The 25,092-nt window shown below is 40.2% G+C and overlaps 1 protein-coding gene across 1 annotated transcript in view; it reads right to left on the bottom strand.

Moving 5' to 3' along the window:
- Nucleotides 1-25,092, bottom strand: part of LOC141084704 (uncharacterized) — a 127,615-nt gene that overhangs the window by 24,097 nt on the left and 78,426 nt on the right. Inside the window, exon 3 of the mRNA XM_073569581.1 lies at nucleotides 724-843. Coding sequence (XP_073425682.1) covers nucleotides 724-843 — 120 coding nt within the window. The remainder of the gene's footprint in view (nucleotides 1-723; nucleotides 844-25,092) is intronic.

The raw sequence follows: 25,092 nt of genomic DNA, 5'->3' as shown, positions 1-25,092 counted from the left end.
GCGATCTCGCTACATGTGACACGCAGCAGCGACCGTCCCCCCTGCTGGATATTGCTGATCATGCAGGAATGGCCAGCGCGCATGGCTGTGTTTGATCGCTGGATCGTTGCTGCGTCGCTGAAGAGATCTGCCTGTTTGGCAGCTTACTAGGGATCATTTAGCGATGCACCAGCGATCCTTACCAGGTCATATCATTGTCGGGATCACTGTTGTGTCGTTAAGTGAAACGGGACCCATACTCACCCTTTGTGCACTCCTTTATTTGTTTTGTTTTTGCCTATGTCTACTGATAAGAAATTTTATTGACATGGATATGGATAGTTAAAAATACTTTAATGTTGAAAGTGTTAAAATTTAAAGCATCCACCACAAGCTTCAAAAAGAGACACAATTCATCAACATACAACATTATGAGGAAATAAAGTGCCAATAAAATATATTATCTTTCTTTGGGTCTATTTAGTGAAGTTCTAGAATCATTTGGTAAAGTTATTAATTACAAGACATCTGTACTATTCCATTTTAGTCTCTTATTCTTTCTTCAGTCTATTCACTTGCATTTAGTAAACAGAAAAATACTTGCTGTTACATTCTAACAGGCTCTGTGCAAACTAATATTGCTGTTAAAAAAATGAATGAAAAATAAAATTCAATTTTGGAAATGGTGGCTCATTTCACTCATTTTCTTTTAGTATCTGTAGGTCTACCACCTGGCTATTTTACCTGTACATTGTGAAAAAAAGCTTTCATCTTTGTTGCCTTTTTATAGAAAGCTTTCCTTTGTATTTGTACAAATCCATCCAGAAGATTAAGGCCATTAGAATCTGAATCAAGTTTTCTGGTCTGTATGAATTTTAATCCAACATGTAATGGTGCATGTTAATTTCAATATTGTATCACTTAATAATAAAAGGAGAAGTCTTGTACTTACATGATGAGGATCAATATGCAGAAAGGAAAGTGTTTAGAATATCTTTATTTATTTTGTAGCAAAATATTTAGTTTTTTAAATAAATATTGACATACACAATAGGAATGATACAAAGATGTAGCATTTTAGCCAATAGCAAAACGTGGCTAGAAATAAGTTATCAGAACTGATAAAATCAAGGTGAGTGTACTAAAATGAATTATTCATAACAGTACGTCTTACAGAAAAAAGTGCCAAAAAGTCTGCGTTATCCTAGGTACTAGGAATAAATATGCCTTGAATTACCAAGACAAGAACAAGGCAATATCCTGTCTAAAATGTGTAGAATGAAAAACTGATTGTGCAATATATTTAATGTTTTTCATCTCTTCACCATCTTAGAGCCTGAACATGACATGCAATTATTACATTAATACTGCAATGGGAAAAAGTATCGGACCTTTATTGAAAATTTCAATTATTGAACAAAACAGTTTATATAACTTAATGACAGAAATGTTAATGTTTTAAAGGGACCATGTGTTGTCAAAACACGCTATTAATCTGCAGATGTGAAGTTAATCTGCAGGTTAATAGCATTCTGAACCTGCTTGGCACTGGCACTTAAGGGTATGTGCAAACGTTGTGGATTGCTGTGCAGAATTTTCAGCGTGGAATCTGCAACTTTTGGCAGAATCCGCAGGTCAACATCCGAGCATTTTTTAAGCGGATTTTCTGCAGATTTCTTGTGAATTTTTTGAGGATTTTGTGCAGATTTGGCATGTGTTTTTACACCTGTGGATTCCTACAATGGAATGGGTGTAAAAACGCTGCGCAATGCGCACAAAGATTTGACATGCTGCGGATTAAATACACGGCTCAGGAGACAGTATCCCACAGGATAGGGTTAGATACACAGCTCAGCAAACAGTATCACACAGGACAGGATTAGATACACAGCTCAGCAGACTATCACACAGGACAGAAATAGATACACAGCTCAGCAGATGGTATTACACTGGATAGGAAGCAAACCAGACAGGCCTAAATGCATCTGCACTAATACAGGGTGCAGCTGACCCAAGTAAAATGGCAGCTGCACAGGTGCATAAATACCAAATGAAACAGCCAGCCTACAATCAGGGATTGGCCGTGTGGTACACCAATGCAGAGAAAATAATCCACATACGGCAGTGCTCACACAGGGAATGCTGGGCTTCTGGTTCACAACCTCTTAGTAACACCATATAGGGGGGCTGCCCAGTGCCAACTAGAATGCATCCCGTGTGAACAGAGGCCACAAGTTTGCAGAATCATTTGGGCCCAACTGCACCCTGAAAGAAATATAAAAAGTGCACAAAAAACATATCAATATATAGAATCATAGAATCATAGAATCATAGAATCGTAGAGTTGGAAGGGACCTCCTGGGCCATCTGGTCCAACCCCCTGCTCAAAGCAGGATTCGCTAAATCATCCCAGTCAGATGTCTGTCCAACCTCTGTTTGAAGACTTCCATTGAAGGAGAACTCACCACTTCTCGTGGCAGCCTGTTCCACTCATTGATCACTCTAACTGTCAAAAAGTTTTTTCTAATATCTAATCTGTGTCTCCTCCCATTCAGTTTCATCCCATTGCTTCTAGTCTTTCCTTGTGCAAATGAGAATAAAGTTGATCCTTCTACAATGTGACAGCCCTTTAGATATTTGTAGACAGCTATTAAGTGTCCTCTCAGTCTTCTCTTTTGCAAACTAAACATTCCCAAATCCTGCAACCTTTCCTCATAAGACAGGGTTTGCAGACCGGTCACCATTCTGGTCGCTCTTTTCTGAACTTGCTCCAGTTTGTTGATGTCTTTTTTAAAATGTGGTGCCCAAAACTGGACACAATATTCCAGATGAGGTCTGACCAAAGAGGAGTAGAGGGAAATAATGACTTCACGTGATCTAGACTGTATGCTTCTGTTAATACATCCTAGAATTGCATTTGCCTTTTTTGCTGCTGCATCACACTGTTGACTCATATTCAGTCTGTGATCTATTAGTATACCCAAGTCTTTTTCACATGTGCTGTCACTTAGCCCTATTCCTCCCATTCTATATATGCTTTTTCCATTTTTATTGCCCAGATGTAGTACTTTGCATTTCTCCCTGTTAAAAACCATTCTGTTTGTTGCTGCCCACTTCTCCAGTTTATTTATATCTTTTTGAATCCTCTCTCTCTCTTCTCTAGTATTAGCTATCCCTCCTAGCTTTGTGTCATCAGCAAATTTAATCAGTTTACCCTCAATGCCTTCATCTAAATCGTTGATAAAGATGTTGAACAATACAGGGCCCAGGACAGAGCCCTGTGGTACCCCACTTGAGACATTCTTCCAACTGGATGTGCAGCCATTTACGACCACTCTTTGGGTCCGATCACTAAGCCAGTTATGAATCCACCTAACAGTTGCCTTGTCCATTCCATACTTAATCATTTTTTCAATAAGGATTGTATGAGAGACTGTGTCAAATGCTTTGCTGAAGTCAAGATATACTATATCTACAGCATTTCCTTGATCCACCCAATCAGTGATACCGTCATAGAAGGAAATTAAGTTAGTCTGACATGACTTATTAGTTACAAACCCATGCTGACTCTGTTTAATCACTTCATTCTTATCCAGGTATTGACATACATGTTGTTTAATAATTTGTTCAAAGATCTTTCCTGGTATAGAAGTCAGACTCACCGGCCTATAGTTACCTGGGTCCACCTTCTTCCCCTTTTTGAAGATAGGAACAACATTTGCTCTTCTCCAGTCTTCTGGCACTTCTCCTGTTCTCCAAGAATTTTCAAAGATTATAGAGAGGGGTTCAAAAATTTCTTCTGCTATCTCCTTCAGTACTCTGGGGTGTAATTCATCTGGACCTGGAGACTTGAATTCATTTAGGCTAGCTAAGTGTTTCCTCACTATCTTTCTGTTTATAGATATCCTGGATTCTTCTATTCCCTTAATAGGACAGTGAATAACAGTTGATGTTACATTTCCTTTCTGAGAGAAAACAGATGCAAAATAGGAATTTAAAAGTTCAGCCTTCTCAACATCCTGTCTTACCATTTCATCATTTTCATCCTGTAAAAATCCTATAGCATCTTTGACTTTTCATATCCCCAAAATCCTTTATTATTGCTTTTGACATCTCTTGCAAGCCTCAATTCATTTTCAGCTTTAGATAATCTGATTTGTGCCCTGCAGGTTCTGCAGACAGCATTATATTCTTCTTTAGATATGCCTCCCTCTTTCCATTTTATAAACATTTTTTTCTTCCTTTTTAGCATGTGCTTAAGTTCTGTGTTCATCCATCCTGGTTTCCTTAACTGCTTCCTATTCTTCCCTCTTTTCGGAATTGTTAACAACTGTGCTTTGAGAATTTCATTTTTCAAGATTTCCCATCCTTCCTGGACATTTTTGTCCTTAAGGATATCCAGCCATTGGATCCCTCCAATTCTCTTTCTGAATCCCTTAAAATCTGCCTTTCTGAAATCTAACCTTGACGTCTGAGTCTTCACAGGTCTTCCGCCTCTAGTTATCCAAAATTCTAAAATAGCATGGTCACTACCTCCTAGGGTCCCAGCCACTTTTACCTCCTCAACCATTTCCTCCCTGTTTATAAGGATTAGATCCAAGGTAGCAGTTCCCCTTGTTTTCTCCCTTACCTTTTGGAAGATAAAGTTGTCAGCAAGAGAGGATAAGAATTTCCTTGACCTGTTAGTTTTGCCTGAGAGAGATTCCCAACAAATGTCTGGATAGTTGAAATCTCCCATGACAACTATGTCATATTTTTTGGAGAACTTGGCCATTTGATGCATAAAGAGTTCATCCATAGCTTCAGCTTGCACAGGCGGCCTGTAGTAAATGCCTACAATGGTGTCCTTTCCATTGTTCTGTCCTTGTATTCTTACCCAAACAGTTTCCACAGAACTCCCAGTCTCTGAAGCTTCAATCTCTGTGCAGATATACGCGTTTCTAACATACAATGCGACACCTCCTCCTCGTTTATCAAGTCTGTTTCTTGCAAATAAGTTGTATCCTTCTAGTCTTGTATTCCAATCATGTGTATTGTCCCACCAAGTTTCAGTGATTCCAATGACATCATATTTCTTTTCCTGTGTTAGTAGTTCCAATTCTCCTTGTTTGTTGCCCATGCTTTGTGCATTAGTATAGAAACATTTTAGTTTGTGATTGGTTTCTCTTTCTCCAATATTTTTATAAATTAGATTCTTTCATCTTTGTTCTTCCTTTCCACTTCTAATAGCAGAGTTCTCAATAGCATTTGTCAGGTGTATGGCTTTTTCTGGTCTTTTGCTTCCCTTCCCATGTTGTTCTAGTTTAAAGCTCTCCTTACAAGTGTAGCAAGGCGACTTCCAAATACATGCTTACCAGTCTTCGTAAGGTGCACCCCATCTCTAGCAAGTAGTCCATCGTATAAGTAGTTCACTCCGTGATCCAGAAATCCAAATCGTTGCTGACGGCACCATCGACGTAGCCAGTTGTTCACCTGCAGAATCTTATTCCACCTCCTTGTTCCATGGCCATCCACTGGGAGGATGGAAGAGAAGACCACCTGCGCTCCCAGTTCTTTCACTTTCTTACCTAAGTCTTCAAAGTCTCTACAGATGGTTTCCAGGTCGTTTCTTGCAGTGTCATTTGTCCCCACATGTAGTAGCAGGAATGGGTAGTCATCTGTAGGTCTGAAGAGTCCTGATATCCTGTCAGACACATCTTTAATTTTTGCACCTGGAAGACAACACATTTCTCTTGAAGTTATATCCGGTCTGCAGATAGCGGCCTCAGTTCCTCTCAACAGGGAATCCCCCATGACCACCACTCTCCGTTTCTTCTTCACAACATTTTTGTTTCTCCATCCAGGAGGACTCTGAAGGCGTACAAGGTTGCTGCTTGTTGGCAAAGTCTTATCCTGATGTATTTCTTCATTGTTTTCCTGCGTGAGAGCCTGGTACTGGTTTCTGAGCAGTATGGGTGCTGACTGCCTCCTGATCCTCCTGCTTCTCTGGGTCACATGTCTCCATTCCTCTGTTTCTTCAGGTGCACTTCGAATTTCTTCTCTTTCTGTAACATGAAGAGATAATTCTGCTCTGTCCAAGAACTCTTCACCTTCCTTAATGATCTTCAACGTAGCTAACCTCTCTTCGAGATTTTGCAACTTTTCCTCCAACAGGGACACAAGCTTGCATTTGTGGCATGTGAAGTTTGGCTTTTCCACTGGTAAGTCTGTGAACATGTAGCAAGAAATGCAGCTCACCAAATGGCTCCTGGCCTCTTCCATCTTGAGATTTCTTAAAAACGATGAAAGATGAGCCCAAACTATCGGCGCGCGGTTTTTCCAATTTCCTCTTTTCAGCTGCAACGGCAAAAACCCAGTGATCGTTGAGCTCGCGGAGACTCTTCACTTATCCCAGAAGGCACTGGGAATATGCAAATGATCTCCTCAAGACTCTTCCCCTGGTTTTCCAATTTCCTCTTTTCAGCTGCAACAGCCAAAACCCAGTGATCGTTGAGCTCGCGGAGACTCTTCACTTATCCCAGAAGGCACTGGGAATATGCAAATGATCTCCTCAAGACTCTTCCCCTGGTTTTCCGATTTCCTCTTTTCAGCTGCAACGGCCAAAACCCAGTGATCGTTGAGCTCGCGGAGACTCTTCACTTATCCCAGAAGGCACTGGGAATATGCAAATGATCTCCTCAAGACTCTTCCCCTGGTTTTCCAATTTCCTCTTTTCAGCTGCAACAGCCAAAACCCAGTGATCGTTGAGCTCGCGGAGACTCTTCACTTATCCCAGAAGGCACTGGGAATATGCAAATGATCTCCTCAAGACTCTTCCCCTGGTTTTCCGATTTCCTCTTTTCAGCTGCAACGGCCAAAACCCAGTGATCGTTGAGCTCGCGGAGACTCTTCACTTATCCCAGAAGGCACTGGGAATATGCAAATGATCTCCTCAAGACTCTTCCCCTGGTTTTCCAATTTCCTCTTTTCAGCTGCAACGGCCAAAACCCAGTGATCGTTGAGCTCGCGGAGACTCTTCACTTATCCCAGAAGGCACTGGGAATATGCAAATGATCTCCTCAAGACTCTTCCCCTGGTTTTCCGATTTCCTCTTTTCAGCTGCAACGGCCAAAACCCAGTGATCGTTGAGCTCGCGGAGACTCTTCACTTATCCCAGAAGGCACTGGGAATATGCAAATGATCTCCTCAAGACTCTTCCCCTGGTTTTCCGATTTCCTCTTTTCAGCTGCAACGGCCAAAACCCAGTGATCGTTGAGCTCGCGGAGACTCTTCACTTATCCCAGAAGGCACTGGGAATATGCAAATGATCTCCTCAAGACTCTTCCCCTGGTTTTCCGATTTCCTCTTTTCAGCTGCAACGGCCAAAACCCAGTGATCGTTGAGCTCGCGGAGACTCTTCACTTATCCCAGAAGGCACTGGGAATATGCAAATGATCTCCTCAAGACTCTTCCCCTGGTTTTATGTAAGGTATTGGCTGATATTAAGGCCTTAATATGGAAGCTGGCAAACTAACGTCAAAGTTCCTTACACTTGCCAGTCCTACTCTAACATGAAAACCTCAAAAAGAGGAAAAAATCCTCCAAAAAATTCTGAAACAAACCAGACAGGCCTAAATGCATCTGCACTAATACAGGGTGCAGCGGACCAAAGTACTTCCATATTAAGGCCTTAATATCAACCAATACCTTACATATATTGATATGTTTTTTGTACACTTTTTATATTTCTTTCAGGGTGCAGTTGGGCTCAAATGGTTTTGCAAACTTATGGCCTCTGCTCACACGGGATGCATTCTAGTTGGCACTGGGCAGCCCCCCCTATACATGGTGTTACTAAGAGGTTGTGAACCAGAAGCCCTGCATTCCCGGTGTGAACACTGCCACATGCAGATTATTTCTTCTGCACTGGTGTACCACATGGCCAATCCCTGATTGTAGGCTGGCTGTTTCATTTGGTATTTATGCACCTGTGCAGCTGCCATTTTACTTGGGTCCGCTGCACCCTGGATTAGTGCAGATGCATTTAGGCCTGTGTGGTTTCTATCTGAATTTTTTGGAGGATTTTTTCCTCATTTTGAGGTTTTCATGTTAGAGTAGGACTGGCAAGTGTAAGGAACTTTGACGCAGTTTGCCAGCTTCCGTATTAAGGCCTTAATATCAACTAATACCTTACATATATTGAGGTGTTTTTTGTGCACTTTTTATATTTCTTTCAGGGTGCAGTTGGGCCCAAATGATTCTGCAAACATGTGGCCTCTGTTCACACGGGATGCATTCTAGTTGGCACTGGGCAGCCCCCCCCATATGGTGTTACTAAGAGGCTGTGAACCAGAAGTCCTGCATTCCCTGTGTGAGCACTGCCATATGTGGATTATTTTCTCTGCACTGGTGTATCACACGGCCAATCCCTGATTGTAGGCTGGCTGTTTCATTTGGTATTTATGCACCTGTGCAGCTGCCATTTTACTTGGGTCCGCTGCACCCTGTATTAGTGCAGATGCATTTAGGCCTGTCTGGTTTGTTTCAGAATTTTTTGGAGGATTTTTTCCTCTTTTTGAGGTTTTCACATTACACAGGATAGGGATAGATACACAGCTAAGCAACAGGATGTGCCAAAAGAGAGGACATTTTCATTCCAAGAACTCCACTCATTCTCTCTGATTTGCCTTTTGATTTTAAATGCCTCCAGTTTTCACTTCGACTGGCATTTGCAATGTCCATTAACAAGGCTCAGGCACAGTCCTTGAAAGTAATAAGGGTCGATTTGCAATCTCCATGCTTTTCTCGTGGTCAACTTTACGTTGCCTGTTCAAGAGTTGGAACTGCCAAAAATCTGTTCATCTTTGCACCGAATGGAAAAATCAAAAATGTTGTTTATCAAAAGGCTCTTGAATGAATTGAAAATAATATACTATCAATACTTACGTACTTGTTTAATTTGTATTGCAAATCTGCAGTGTTGAATATATGATGTGAATTGTTTTTATGTGCAATATAATCATTACAATTTGCTATAACTAACCAGAGTTAGTTACTATGCCCAGGCAATGCCGGGCTCTTCAGCTAGTAAATAAAAAAATTAATTTCTTCCCTGCAGCAGGACTCTAAATTCCGGCATCAGACAGATTAAAAATGCTGCTAACCTGCAGATTAACCCCTTACCTGCAGATTAATAGCACTTTTTTAACTTGACAGGTTCCCTTTAAGAACAATGTCTTGAATTTATTTAAGAGGTACCAGTAACATATTTTTATCTTTTATGGGCTAACATGCTCTTCAGTATGAGAATTCACAATCTTTCTTCTTGGACATCTGTTTGCTTTAAAAAATCAGGAATGTGGTGAGTTTTTTATGCTGTTAACATAAAATATGTATATGTGGCTTATTTATATTGACTCCCTATAGGCTTCTGTACTAGGTGTAGGTTTGTGTACAAAAGAATCTTTCTTGAATGGCTAATGGTCCTCAAGACGACAGCAGCATGCTGAATCCTGATTAAAGTGCACAAATTGTCTCTTCACAGAGGAAGAGGACTTAAACTCTCATTTCACTTGATGGAGGTGGCAAGCCTGAAAGTCAATATTGCAACTTCCAATAGATTACACTAGAGATTATGTCCTCTTTCTCTCTGAAGAGGTAATTTGCATAATTAATTTCCGCCTTAGGGTACCATTACACATAGCGATGCAACAGCGATCGCGACAACGAAATGGATCGCTGGTGCATCGCTAAGTGGTCGCTAGTGAGCTGCCACACAGGCAGATCTCACCACCGACATCACAGGGGTCGGGGTCGCTACTTACCTGTCAGACGTGGTGATCCTGACGTCCTCCACCCGCGTCCACGCATCACTCGTCGTCACAGCAGGAAGTGCCGCAGGAAGCTGACGACGAGAAATGGCCCAGGACCTTCTCGCGCGACCAGCGATAACCAGCAGGGGAGCGGTCGGAAGTAAGCATCACATGTAGCGATATCGCTAGCAATATCGCTGCTACGTCACAAAATCGGTGACTTTACAGCGATATTGCTAGCGATATCGCAGTGTGTAACGGGGGCTATTGTGAGTTCATTTTCCCCTCCGTCACTGAGGCCTTGTGAACTCCCTATTCTAGTGAAGGAAGGTAGTGAGCCTGATTATCAGGCACCTGGGACTAATGAAGACGATTGGCTGAGTGGAGTCACTGACTGGATTTAAGGCAGCCTACGCCCTTTCTGCCCTGTGGGTGATTTCTCTGTGGACTCTTGGACACCAGTCTGATTCCTGCTCTCCTAAAGCTAAGTTTTCTGTTTTGCCTTTTTGCATTTAAGATTTGTTTTTGTTTTTCTTTCTTTTTGGATTCTGCCACTCCCTGCTGGATTGTGCAGTGTTCCGTTAGCTCTGTCTTCTGAAGGTACCTGAGTGCTGATTTAGTTTTTGAAGCTTAGTTGCTTCAGGGCCATTTTTATATCAGCTTGTTGGCTTTTGTCTCTGATAGGGTTTTGGCAGATTGCAGACAGCAGCCTTCCTATCCGTTCCTATCTAGGTAGTTTCTGGGCCCCGTCTTTGCTCAGCCTGTCTTTCTGTCTGTGTAAGTGTTTTCATCTTGCTTCACCGCCATTATATGTGGGGGGCTGCCTATTGCTTTGGGGTCTGCTCTGGGGCAGTTAGATTTCCCCTTTCCTTCTTTAGGCCTATGTATCTCTCTGGCTGTGATCGAGGGGTCTAGGTCATTGTAGGAACCCCCCACGGCTACTTCTAGTTGTGTTGATAGGTTCAGGGGTCTGCAATCTGATAGTTGCCAACTTCTCAGGTTTTCTGGACTTAGCTAGCATTTCTGTTTTTGCCTCCTGCGGTGACTCAATCATAACAGGGGGCTTTACACTGGCATATCAGGCATGTCACTTTCAACAAGGCAAAATGATACCCCTTTGACCTTGTTTTAAGTGTAATTTTGGAAAAAAAATACCTTTCAGCAATATGCAAAAACAATGTGAACCCTACTTTCTCTATCCTTCATATAATCATGAAGCTTATCTGCTTGCTGACTGCTATTCAGGTTATCCATTGTGAAACAAATTAATTCTGCTTGTATGTTTGTCAGTAACACATGTCTGATTTTGTGTAACCTCTTCTGAAATCAACTACTAGGCAACCATTTCTTGACTATCCATATGCTATTATTGAGCAAGTCTCACTGTTACCTGTAGAAATACTATCAACATGCCTATCCTATTGTATCTGGCTCTACATCTGTGGAACCTCTGTTGTTTTTCATGGAATTATATCATAGCATCTTACTACATTTAGCCATAACAGCAGTTATGGAAAAGATCAGTCATACAGATGAATTGTGCCAATATTTAATTTTGAAAAATTAAATTCCACTCTCTGCACTGTGGAGTATCACATCTGGATCTGACAGGAAGTGAAGGAGGCATGTCAGTGCCTGTTCTCAGCAGGCACTCACAAGCCACCTTCCCTGCAGGACCCGGAAGGACCCTGTGGCCATCTTGAGGCCGGGAGTCTCCATGGAGACCATCAGGACCACACAATGCTAGCACCAATCATGGGCACTGGAGCGGGTTGTCAGCCACAGGTTCGCTGCGCCATAGTATACTGCTGTTTGTAGGAACACAGATCCCGCAGAAGAGTATAGGTACGGCGTTAAAGCATAGCAGGTATTTTAATTTTTATTTCAGAAATCAATATTATACATGGAAATAAGAAACTTTGTAATATATCTTATCTTACATGCTTTTTTATATTGCTGGATTGATATTTCACTCTCAATTCATGGTTAAAATTGGTTTTCAATGAAAACCAATTTTTGCTTTATTGAGATAGATGACCACTGCTGTCTTTGGTGAGATGAAGGAGGAGGACGATCGAATGCCAGATACAAAAATTTTGCTGCAAGTTCTCTGGAAACCACAGACACAATTACAATTCTCTAAAGAACTATATGAGCACCAACTGTCATCTACCTCAGTAATGTGAAAATCTGTAAACAGATTTTAGCTGTGAAAATGAGTATTTTGAGCCTGAAAGATCAGCTTAAGAAGAGGAAGACAATGCACAAGTTACGTCTTGTATTTAAAGGGGTTGTCAGGTGAAAATAAGTTATTTTCTATCCATAAGTTGGGATCTAATTGATTGGTGGGGGTCTGACGACTTGGACCACTCTGATCAACAGTGTGGAAACTTTGATCCTGTTAACAGTAGTGTGGATGCTCGACCACTGCTTCATTCATTCTCTATGGAGATACAGAGAAAAAGTTCCTGGTTCTGACAATGTTGTGGGTCCCAGAGGTAGATAACTAAAGATGAGTGGATCAATCCATGGAGGTTTGAGTTTGAATAAAAGTTTTCTGAAATGTGTTGTTACAAGTAAATTTAGATTTCACATTTATATTCGATTTGCAATTCTCAAAGAAAAAAATAAAAAAATTCCACATTAATTACCAATCAGAGAGTGAGCTCCTCATAATGCCCAGAAGTTTTAACATCACATTCCAGTTTATTAAGTGGATAATCATACCTTGGTGGTCAGTATATCAAAACAAATACATCCAGCCCCTGAATGGCAGTGCTTCCCAGGACTCACATCCAAGGATGAAATTTTGAATTTTTTCTTTTTTCTTATTTTATAAGAGGAGACACAATGTGTTTCGGACAGAGTATATATCCTTCTTCAGGTATTTTAAAAATACAACTCAATTCCTACTAGTAAAAATTCAATCACACTTATATATAGTGGCAAACCTTTTAACCCAGCCTCAGGAACATCATTTGGGGTGTGGACGTGGTTCAGGAGCACACCCACTAATTAGTCGAGCCTTTCACACCACATTCTGATCAACATGAATGCAAAAAAACAAACAAAAAAAGGAAAAAAAAAATTTTCAAAAAAAATTCTTTAAAAAAAAAATTTAAATTCTCTATATAATGTCATTCAAACCATTTGGATATATTGCTCTCAAATGATATATCCAAAATGTTTATTTTTGGTTTAAAAGAGCATTCCTGTTTGTAATACCATAGGGTATCTTCTCCACCAGAGTTAATTTTTTGTTACAAATTTTAATATATTTAGTTAGCAAATGTCTTGATAGACTATGCTTCAAAAAGACATTTTTGCTCTGCTTCTGTGTCCATTAATGCGGGACCGCAATGTCTGCATAGTGCGTCCCACATATTGCAAACCGCAACTGCAAGTGATGGCATATACAACATAATCACTGCTAGAAGTTAGTCTTTGTGGGATCTCAAAAATATCACCGGTGGTATTACATTTAATAATTTTAGCCCCATGATCTAGGATCCCACAGGTCAAACATGTTTTGGAGCTGCATTTAAAAACTCCAGTTCTTTGAAGAACACTATATAAAATTTGATTCTTATTTTTGTTTTTTTGTTTTTTTAATTTGCTATGGGCCACCAAATTTTTCAAAGTTTTCCCCCTTCTATATGTGATCCCTGGTTTATCAGGGAGATGTTTTCCCAAAACAGAGTCACGCTTCAAGATATACCTATATTTTGAAAGCACAGTTCTTATAACTTGAAAGCTCACCGGTGGTCAGTATGACATACCACTGGGTCATCATATATCAACAGTTCCCAGTTGAGTACAATCAGGAGCAGTACTTAATTATGTGCGATAGAGTTGGGTTCCATCTCCATAATAATGAATTAGACAGTTTTTGCCTAAACTAAATGAATTATACATGCTCCCTCTTTCTCCCGGACCCACCTTTCCATTATTTAGATCTTCGTGAATATACATGTAACAAATCAAATTTTTGAGTAATATTCGATGAAGCAGGTGAATTCAAATTTCATATGATCGTCTCAACTCTAACTTCTTCATTATGAGTAAAATCCCAAAACACAGAGCTGTACATATATAATGTCATGTATGTCCACCAATTATTTCACATACATTTTTAAATTGAACACTGTAAGGCCTTTTTATGTTACAAAAATGTTGGAAAAATTGATTTTTTCAAACATAACACCTTCTTTCATGTTTTAGCTACAATCTGCTCAATTTTTCTACAGCATTACAGTGTGTGACTCTTCACAATATGTAGGATATTCAGCTGTTTACGGGTAGGAAAGGTTAAGATAAAAAATATTTTTTTTATAGCTACTATGTTTGAAAGTTTTGCAAAAGTTTGCCCAAGTGAACTCACTGCAGATAAAATTGTGATGCTGGATAATAAAACAAAAGTAACTTCATTAAAATGTGTTTGTTGCTAGGGAAGGACAGCAACCCTCATTTCTTGTGGTAGACATTATTCTGTGTTTTCCTACCTGCAGTATGACCTGCTATTACTCCACTTTATGGAGGTAAAAGGACACCAGACTTGATTGCAAACTTGATTGTCAGTTGTGTGTATTGATGTTAAATCCTGTAAAGTGCCCATTTCAGGGACTTCCATTCAAATCAACAATTTGAGAAAATTTCACTTGCACTTAGCATTAGTACCTTGAGGACATCATTGTCAGCTTGATATTTACTTATTGGCACTATAAACTGTGTCTTGAAAAGATATTGGAGGCTCAGAAACTCATGGAAAAACACAAGCTAGAATAAGAAGAATTTCATGGTAGGCATATATTCAAATACAAATAAATTAAATTGATCAGCTCATCAACAGGCTTCAAGTCCTACTTCTGCCAGGGCTGCAGAAATCCAAGGAGGGCAACAAACAAGGACAGCTTTCCAAATAGCTTCAATGTTGTACAGTAGAGCACACAATGCATTAAAAATTTTATTAATTCAAAAGCAGGACAAACAACATTTTAAAATGCTTTTTCATACTCTACAACAGTGTGGGCTTTATATTTGGTGTCACACTCTGCTTCTGTTAATTGCTATGATTTGGTAAGACTATTTAAGGAGCTTTATTTTAAATTGATCTTTTCTGTACTAATTAGTATAATGTAACTTAAAAAAAGTTTACTGTGGGTTCTAGCTGTTAAGAAACCTGAGAATCTATAGGCATCAGCAAAAGAAACAATTTCCAGTGAGATTTTGCAACGCACAGTTTCCTGATCAGAATGTCCGCCACCTTACTTCATTGTGCCTATGGACATTGTTGAATCAAACGATTTAATTAGCCTAAAAAATAATGTAAAAATAAATAAGCAAATCATGAAATACATTAATCCAGGTAGTTCTTAAATTATTGCTTGTCTGAAAAGAAACAAATATATATGCATAGAAGAACAAATTAATTTCACACATTTTGACCGCTTCAAGGTGCAACTTCTTCAGCAAAACCTGAGTAGCCAAGCATAACAGATGTAATTAAATGGATTTATTTTCATACAGCTTAGACAGCTATAAAAATTTGTGCAAAATGTGTTTCCTCATAAGGTCTAAAACCATTTACGTTTTCATGACTTTTCTCTCCAAGGCTACATCAAGGGTACTGCTGCGTAATTAGCAACATACACTTACAGTCCAAATTTCTCAGCCAGCCTTTCTTTAACATTCATTCTGTGCATTGCATTTGCTCTAAGAGTATCTACAGGAAGGAGATTAATTCTCCCACACACCATAGAACATAGCATGGGACATATTAGTGAAGTGAAAATCTATGCATAATGATGGCGAACAAAGACAAATCAAGTTATATTGAAAAAGTCGTTACTGAATGTGTTTCTGATTAGCAATGTTCGAAAACGTATTTGACGCTCCATTCTAAAGCGCGTACCCATGTTCTTATCTTATGATAAGGTTTATGTATACTATTTATTATTTTGCTGATGGATGTTTTTTCAAACTTTAATGGTAACTAAATAATACAACATACTTTCTGTGTCTGCTAGGTAATGAGCTAATTCTTACTTTGATTTATAATGCTTATAAAGCTCTCCAACTACCCTGGACTTTAATTTCCACAGATTACCTTTAAATAATAGCAGAATTACTCAACTCACACCTCCAGCAAATGCACAACTCTGTTCATGAAGCCAATGATTTTTATCATCTTTTTTTCTTTTAAACATCTTTTTATTAGTTTTAACACAAATAACGATATTACAAACGAAGGTGTATTTCGAACTGTAGAGAGCTTCATAGTCATCCTTCAGTTATTATATTCCGTGATGAGAGAAATTAAACAAACATGACACATTATTGCATGGCCAGCGACACGTCGTTGAGAGTTATGGTTCTCTCCCCAAAATCTTGATGTTTAACATAACTATCTTTAGGAAGGATGTCATAGATATACCTATCAATCTGTCCACCTTGTAAAAATGAAAATAAGTAGTCAACTTAGATAGGGGAAAGAAGAAAGGGGAAGGAAGAAGGGGGCAGAAATGGTGGAATGGGGGGATCCCTCTTGAGAAGAGGGATATTGGTTTCGGCGATTAAATCCTTCTGTTTCGGGAGACCTTTCAGTGGACAATTGTCTTCAAATAAAAGTGTAAATCCTCCACTAATTTATGAGTTTGACTGTTGGCTTAATAACTCTAGGTATTCATCATTTTCTCTGAATAATTTCCATGGGGCCCAGGTCATCTTGAATTTATCTTGTGTAAAGTGTGTGAAAGCTATTATCTCTTCTACATTATATAGCTGATTTTCTTTGGGTATATAATCTGGTAGGTTTGGGCAACTCTGGGACAGCCAGTGTAGAGGAATGAGTAGTTTGGTCACAGCTATCAGAAGCATTAAGAGGGATTTGTATTTTGACTGAGAAATATCACTTGACCAGTTTAGAAAAATAAGTTTTGGAGATGGAGGGTTTGGAAGCTTGCAAATTTTAGTTATAATTTTCAGCACACTTTTCCAAAATGACTGGATCCCACCGCATGCCCACCACATGTGCAAGAATGTTCCTTTTGCTCTAGAGCATCTCCAACAGGTTGAGGATGTGTTAGGATACCATAGATGTGTTGCCACAGGGGTGGCGTACCATCTGGTGACAATCTTGCATGAACCCTCAATTTTTATTAAATTTTTACACGTAATATCTTTGCTTATTAATTTAATTACTGATCTGCATACTGGAGCTTTTGAGCTTTGTTTTCTGACTGCAGAAATGTTTTAATTCTGTCTGCGTGCAAGGATAAACATAGCTAATATTACTTTCAATAGCTGCTTTTTTAAAATTTGAATTCCATAGTATTAGTTGAAGGTATCTTACATTAAGGGGGTTGCCTCCATTTTAAACAAGTCATCAAGTGGCAGTGATGGTTTTAAGTAGGACAACTAGTTGAGTTATACTCACCAGCTCTAACTCATGTGGATCTAGTACTGGACATTCCTGTGTTCTCTGCCCTGACAGCAAGCAATGATGTTTGTCCCACTTTCCTTACCTGACGTACTGGCACACATTACGTTGTTAGTGATCTAATAGCTTCAGTCATTTAAAGGCCCCCTTAGGTTAAATAAACTCTATTATTGCTTGCATATAGTATAATGGCCCTCACATAGTCCTAGCAACAGTATAATGGCCCCCACACTACCCTTAAAACAGCATAATTACTCCCGCATGGACCTCCATGCAGTATAATGGACGCCAAACAAACTTTCACACTGTAAAATTGCTTCCACATATAACGGCCTCAATATAGCCCTCCAAATATTATAATGGCCCCGCATAACCCTACATATAACTATCCAGGATGCTGATACAATTGAACATGCAAAGACAGGCAAGGTGGGCCTGGCACCAGCCTCCCCCGACGACTCACAGGCCCCATAGCGGCCATATGGTCTGCCACCATTGGTGGTATGCCACTGGTTTTCAAAACTCTAAAAGTGCAGTTATATTAGACAGCAATATTACACTTGTTCCTGATTATTGGCATAAATAGGCCTAAACAAGACATCAAGAGCCCTATGCATGAGCAAAGTGCTCCTTTTCTCAAGTGAAACGATTACCAAGCTTGCTACCTATAATAATCACACTTTATGTGCACATAATGATCCAATTAACAAAAGTTCTATATGCATAAAATTGCAGTCAAGCTGTCTAATCTGGCTATTAGACTGCCAATGATCGCCTTGCATGTTGTGGATTGACAGTCAATAATGACCGGGATTGGCCAGTATAAATAAAGCCATAAACAGTTATTACTATTACAATTAACAACACATACACAATGCAGCTTTTTTTGTGCAGTATATGGTGTCAAAAACAACAACAGCTCAACAACCTTTTATGGTACTTGATGATAATGTCTATACCTCCTTTCATTTTAAATGCTTTTGAGCTTTTCCTGTATTTGTTATTGCCGCTTTTAGTAAAATAGATTAAATCCAAATACTTTAATAGTAAGCAACAGAATTTAAACATTTCAGTAAGCATTTGACAAGACCTTTCACTTGGAAGGACTTTCAATCTAATATATTTCAGATGACATGACCCAATCGAGCTGATACTTAAGAAGCCTCAAGCAGTAAGGAGGGTGAAACATTTATTGTAATCTGCCTTCCGGTGCATTCTTATGTCATGTATGCAATCAAATCCTGATTTTAGTTACTATGTGAGGCAGTGGCATAATAGAAGGATCTCTGGAACTTGTAAAGTATTCTCAGAACATGCCAATATCTCAGTTACTGTAATACATTTAGAAGCAGGAGGTCATTAAATGCTCTTGGTATAAATGTCAGTGGATCAATAACATGTTAAGGCATGCTTGACACATAGATTGCTAAACCTGTACATTTTGCATTTGGCCTGGCTAGAGTATATCAGCTAATATAGATATATATAGTATTGCAGACACTTCTACAATCATGCTGAGATTTTTATTAAGTAGCCAAACATTATTTTAAGTCCTCCAAGTGGGAATTGGTCACCTTTCACCCACAGATAGTAAATATTAAGTAATTATTAGACAAACACTAGACATGTATTTCCTCTTGTCATGATACCCATGAATATATGCAATCTTATGACCTAATCGTAAATCTCCAGACACATATAAAGTTTATGTGTTCTTTCGCATGAAGAGTAAGAGTAGCTTCTTCTGTATAAAAATGTGAAAGAAAATTGAAACGCAATAATATTAGTGGAATTTTATGACAACGTGAACGATTTTATAACATAGATTAAAGAGCAAGATTAACGATGATAAAGATAGATGATGAACAGTTAAAAACTGAGTGAAAATAGGCTGGATGCTATAAATATTCTTTGATTCCGTAGCCATTTTTCTGATTGTTGCTTTATAAAAAGTGGTACTATCTTCAGCTAATATACTTGGAGAATATGTATGGACCTATTATGAACCTCAAGGATACCCGTGACCTTCAGGTTTTGCTTCAGTGAAAAAAGTGACTCAAGATGAAATAAAAAGACTTTTCAAAAATATACAGTGGGTACGGAAAGTATTCAGACCCCTTAAAATTTTTCACTCTTTGCTTCATTGCAGCTATTTGGTAAATTCAAAAAAGTACATTTTTTCTCATTAATGTACACTCTCTACACCTCATCTTGACTGAAAAAAACATAAATGTAGAAATTTTTGCAAATGTATTAAAAGAAAAACTAAAATAATACATGGTCATAAGTATTCAGACCCTTTGCTCAGACACTCATATTTAAGTCACATGTTGTCTATTTTCTCGTGATCCTCTTTGCGATGTTTCTACTTCTTCATTGGAATCCAGCTATGTTTAGGTAAACTGATTGGACTTGATTTTTAAAGGTACACACCTATCTATATGAGACCTCACAGCTCACAGTGCATGTCAGATCAAATGAGATTCATGAGGTCAAAGGAACTCTCCAAGGAGCTCAGAGCCAGAATTTGTAATGATAAGATGGAGTCTTGTATCTCACCCTGTCATGGAACTTCCTGTCTGTTGTGGTTATTTAAGTACAGGTTGTGTGCTCCTCTTTGCCTGAGTATCTTGTTGCTGTTGGCTCCAGAGCTCCTGTCTGTCTGCTGGTGGACTCCCTGCAGCTGCTGCTCATTACTCGGTGCTCTGCCTCTCCACGTTCTGCTGCCTACAGTCCTCTGTGCTTCTCCCTGAAGCCATCTGTGCTTAACTACTGTCTGGACTGCTACTTGTAGCTATTCGCCCCAGGAACTGCTGTGGCAAGTAAGGAATCCTGACGTCATTATCTCCTCTAGGTCTGCGTTTTTCTGGGCTACGATATTGGACTTGTGCAGGACTTTCAGCCCAAAAGGTACACATAGTGACCTTCTCTGGTTAATGCCACTTCTATGTAATGCTGGACTTATGCATTTAAGTGCCATGTGCATTTCCATCCTTATGATTTCTGGACTTCTACACTTTAGTGCTGTATGCTGGCTCATTCTTAAATATAGCTGGACTGCTTCCATTAAATGCGGTGTGCTTACTCTCATACTTTCTGCTTGACTTCTACATTTAGTCCCTTGTGCACACCTGCATTGTTTTGGTATTAACCATTTATGTTTACAAGCACTAGCTCTGGTATGTTTGCAGTCCATGGGATATTTATTACATCAGTTATATATCAATTTGCTGATGCAGGGGTGGTTGGCCGTGAAAATCCATTTTTGATGTGTGGCCATTGAGTGTCTCCCTCCTTTGTCTCTGTACCTGCATTATTATATATTTTGCATTAATAAAGTTTGTATTTTATATGAGACCTTATGACTGTTGTCTGTTAATCCCAACTGAGTATCTCTGGATAAACCTGAAAATGGCTGTCCACCAATGTTCGCCATCCAGTCTGATGGAACTGGAGAGGATCTACAAGGAAGAATGGCAGAGGATCCCCAAAACCAAGTGTGGAAAACTTGTTGCATTATTCCCAAGAAGACTCATGGCTGTTCTAGCTCAAACGATTGCTTCTACTCAATACTGAGCAAAGACTTATTACCATGTGATATTTCAGTTTTTCTTTTTTAATAAATTTGCTAAATTTTCAACATTTCTGTTTTTGTTCAATCAAGATGGGGTGCAGAGTGTACATTAATGAGAAAAAAAAAGAACTTTTTTAAATTTACCAGATGGCTGCAATGAAACAAATAGTGAAAAGTGTCATGATCTGAATTTGATCTGACAGTTTTAAATTGCACAGGGTGAACTTTTTTCCTTTTGGCAAGTTGCTAAAGTGACTTGACTGTCCCCGGTGGTGGTTAGTGGTATCGCACTTTAGGTTTAATGCGCACGTAATTATGAATCAGGTGTGGGGCTCTATAAATGAGTCTCAGGGTGTGCAATCACTGCTGGTGATATTCATTCATTGATTCTGAGTTTGTGAGAGCCTGGTGGAAGGATGGAGCTGAAGAGGAGTCCTGCGCAGTCAGCCAGAGGAGACGAGTGGCAGCTAATGGTGTCTGCAGGAATTGCTGGCATGGCGTGGAGGAGTCGTAGTTTATGGTGTCGGCGGGAAGTGCGTGCATGGCTTGGTGGAGTGGCGACTATGGAGAGAGTTGCACTCGGCATGTTCGACTTGGTTGCCGAGAGCTGGACTCAAGCATGCTTAGATTCTTGGCAGAGGCTGACTCATCCTTGGGACTCTGTGACTGGACTGCTGCAACTGGTGATGGACTCTGCTCCAAGGCTGCACTATGGTGTAGGATCCAGGATGGTGATGGATCCGGGTGGAGGAGAAGACGCACGCAGGTGGTGGGGCTCTGTTGCAGGAGCATAAGCACAGAGCATCAAGCTAAGTGGTGCTTCCTCTGTATTGTCTTCTTTCCTTTTGTGTCTCTAGTGCAGTGGTGGGATTAGTCTCCGCACCGACCGATTCCCTAGTGAGGGTTTAGGGTCAGGGCGAGCAAGGGTTTAAGGTTCGCGTGCGGCGACAGGTGCGGAGCCTGTATAGGGAATGTGAGGAGTGCAGGGACACTGGCTCAGGGGAGTGTAGGAGGTCTCCATGTCCCCATTCCCTATCGCAGGGCCCCATCATTGTTAATGTTTCCCAGGTTCCCCCTTATTATTTAAATTCACCACTGGAGGCACTGTATCCAGGGTCACGTGTGTTATGGGTTCGCCTTGCTGTAACCGCTGCGTCCAGACACACGTTGACCGTGACAAAAAGTTTAAAGGGGTCTGATTACTTTGCTTACCCTCTGTATGTCATTATTAGATCAGATGAAATGGAAGTTTCACTTTTTACTGGAGTGAGCTCAAAATCTAGTAAGGTTTTCTTCTCTAGGAAAAAGCAACAATGAGAATGGGTAGGAGGTTGGATTCTACAAGTATGTAGTATCTGAATTGTACATGGAGTACAGGGTTCATACCTGGTAAAGATGCAGAGTGAATACATTTTCCAGTTAATCAATTTTGGTACATAATATATTATGGGAGTATCGATTCACCTACTTTTCTCATAAATTTTCCAAAAGCAAAAAATAAATGTAGTAAATAATTAACCAATGCATTTTAATGTGATGCAAATGTGCTGCAAATCTGCAATAGCCAAATCAGGAGACAATTTTCCTCATCTCTACTTCAGTGAGTTTAAATTTTTGTTTCAAACTTAACAATGTTTTTTATCAGTAATATACCATATATACTGGTGTATAAGCCAAGATTTTCAGCTCTTTTTTGTGCTGAAAATGCCCCCCCTTGGCTCATACACAAGTCATACGCCAGAAAGCCAGTGGGGGGATGGGGTAGCAGCTGCAGCCGCCAAAGAGATCATACTCACCGTCCTCTGTGCCATCGCTGGTCTCCATCCCTGAATCTCCATCCCGGGGCGTGCAGCTTCTTCCTGTGTTGAGCGGTCACATGGTACCACTCAATAAAGTAATAAATATGCACACGACTCCACTCCAATAGACGTGGAAACCTATTCATTACTTTAATGAGCAGTACCATGTGACCACTAAGCATTAGAAGGAGCTGCCGGCCCCAGGACAATGGAGAAGCAAGGAAGTGCAGAGACCACGACAGGAGGGTGAGTATGACGGGGAGGGTGAGCCATGCGATATTCACCTGTCCCCATTCCACCACCGGGATGTGTCTTCCGCGTTCTCTGGCTGTGATGTTCAGGTCAGAGGGTGCGATGACACGATTAGTGTGTGCCCTCTGCCTGAACAGTCCCAGCCAGAGGAACCTGAAGACACATCGGTGCACAGTGGTGGAACATGGACAGGTGAATATCGCAAGTTCAGGGATCTGAGCCGGTGACGAATCCGGCACCTGGCCCCCATAGCGTGCCGGTGTCCCTGCCTGCTCAGGACACCGGCACCTGGACCCCAGCGACGAGAGGTGAGTATGTCATTTTTTTTAATCACAGCAGCATATGAGGCATATTATTCAATGGAGCATATTATGGGGCAATCAACTTTTATGGAGCATTATATGGGGCATATTATTCTATGGAGCATCTTATGGGGTCATCATTAACCTTTTATGCAGCATTATATGGGGCATATTTTAATATGGAGCATCTTATGGGGCCATTATTAACCTTTGTGCAGCCTTATATGGGGCATATTTTTGTATGGAGCATCCTATGGGGCCCATCATGAACTTTATGGAGCATTATATGGGGCGTATTTTGTATGGAGCATCTTATGGGACCCATCATGAACTACATGGAGCATTATATGGGGCTCCTGATTCAATATGGATATTCAAAACATATAACCTACTGATGTCTCAATTTATTTTACTTTTATTGGTATCTATTTTTATTTTTGAAATTTACCAGTAGCTGCTGCATTTCCCACCCTAGACTTATACCTGAGTTTATATGTTTTTACAGCTTTTTGTGGCAAAATTATGGGCCTTGGCTTATACTCGGGTCGGCTTATACTCGAGTATTATGGTATTAAGATTCTCCTGTATATTTTATAGCCAAGAAAAAATAGGCGGATACAGCTGCCTTTGAGGTGCTACTCTGCAAAAAAGACATTGTTGTCCTACAGGTTTACTCTACTATGTGAAAAATGGAGTGGCTGCTTCTAAATGGACTATCGAAGTCACTTGCTACATATGCACTGAGCTATCAGCAGCTGCACTGAGGAACTGAGCTTTTTGCGTCATAACACACAGTGACTGTGAGGGATGAGGGAGACACCATTTTGATTTGTTAACCCCTTAAGGACCATCCACTTTGTAGGTTAATGACCAGGCCTTAATTTTGAAATCGGACCACTGTCATATTATGTGGTAATAACTCTGGGACGCTTCAACTGATCCCGCGGATTCTGAGATTGTTTTTTCGTGACATATTGTACTTCATGTTAGTGGTAAAATTTCTTCGATATGACTTGCATTTTTTTATGAAAATAATGGAAGTTGTTTCAAAATTTTGAAAATTTTGCAATTTCCAAACTTTTAATTTTTAACCCCTTTCTGTCATGTGACGTACTATCCCATCCATGTGCCCTGGGACTTATTTCCCAGGGACGGGATAGTACGTCACAGCGATCTGAGTGCCGCTGATCGCGGCCGGGTGTCAGCTGATTATCACAGCTGGCACAATCTGTCAGGGGCGGTCACAGACCACCCCCGACACGTTAACTCCTTGCACTCAGCGATCAAACACGATCGCGGTGTACCGGGGGTTAAAGGGAAGCATCGGCAGGGAGGGGGCTCCCTCCGTGCTAACCTGAGCCCCCCACAGCAGCGCAATGTGCAGCACTGCTGCGGGGGGCTCCATCCCTGCAGGTCCCTGAATCCAAGATGGTGACCGGGACCTTCGGGGGCCTGCAGGGAACTGGCTTCCTCATGCCTGCAAAGCGCAGGCAAGGAGGAAGCCTTGTGCATTGCCAGTGACAGATCGTTGATCTGTCACAGTGATCTGTGATGTGACAGATCAGCGATCTTTCACAGGACAGTGATGTCCCACCTGAGACAACGTAATAAAGTTAAAAAAAGTGTAAAAATAATTTTAAAAAAATCGCTAAATAAATTTAAAAAACAAAAATATTCCCTAATAAATTCATTTTATGGAAATAAAAAAAAACAATAAAAGTACACATATTTGGTATCGCCGTGTCCGTAACGACCCGCCCTATAAAACTTTCCCATTAGTTAACCCCTTTAGCGAACCCCTTAAAAAATAAAAAACGAAGCAAAAAATAATGATTTATTATCATACCACGGAACAAAAAGTGCAATAACGCGCGATCAAAAAGACGCATATAAATGTGCATGGTACTGCTGAAAACGTCATCTTGTCCCACAAAAAACGAACTGCCATACAGCATCA

This window comes from Dendrobates tinctorius, unplaced genomic scaffold, assembly GCF_039654945.1.
Source record: "Dendrobates tinctorius isolate UK_male_01 unplaced genomic scaffold, ASM3965494v1 ptg000026l, whole genome shotgun sequence".
Classification (NCBI taxonomy): Eukaryota; Metazoa; Chordata; class Amphibia; order Anura; family Dendrobatidae; genus Dendrobates; species Dendrobates tinctorius.
This window is presented reverse-complemented; position numbering and strand designations above follow the sequence as displayed.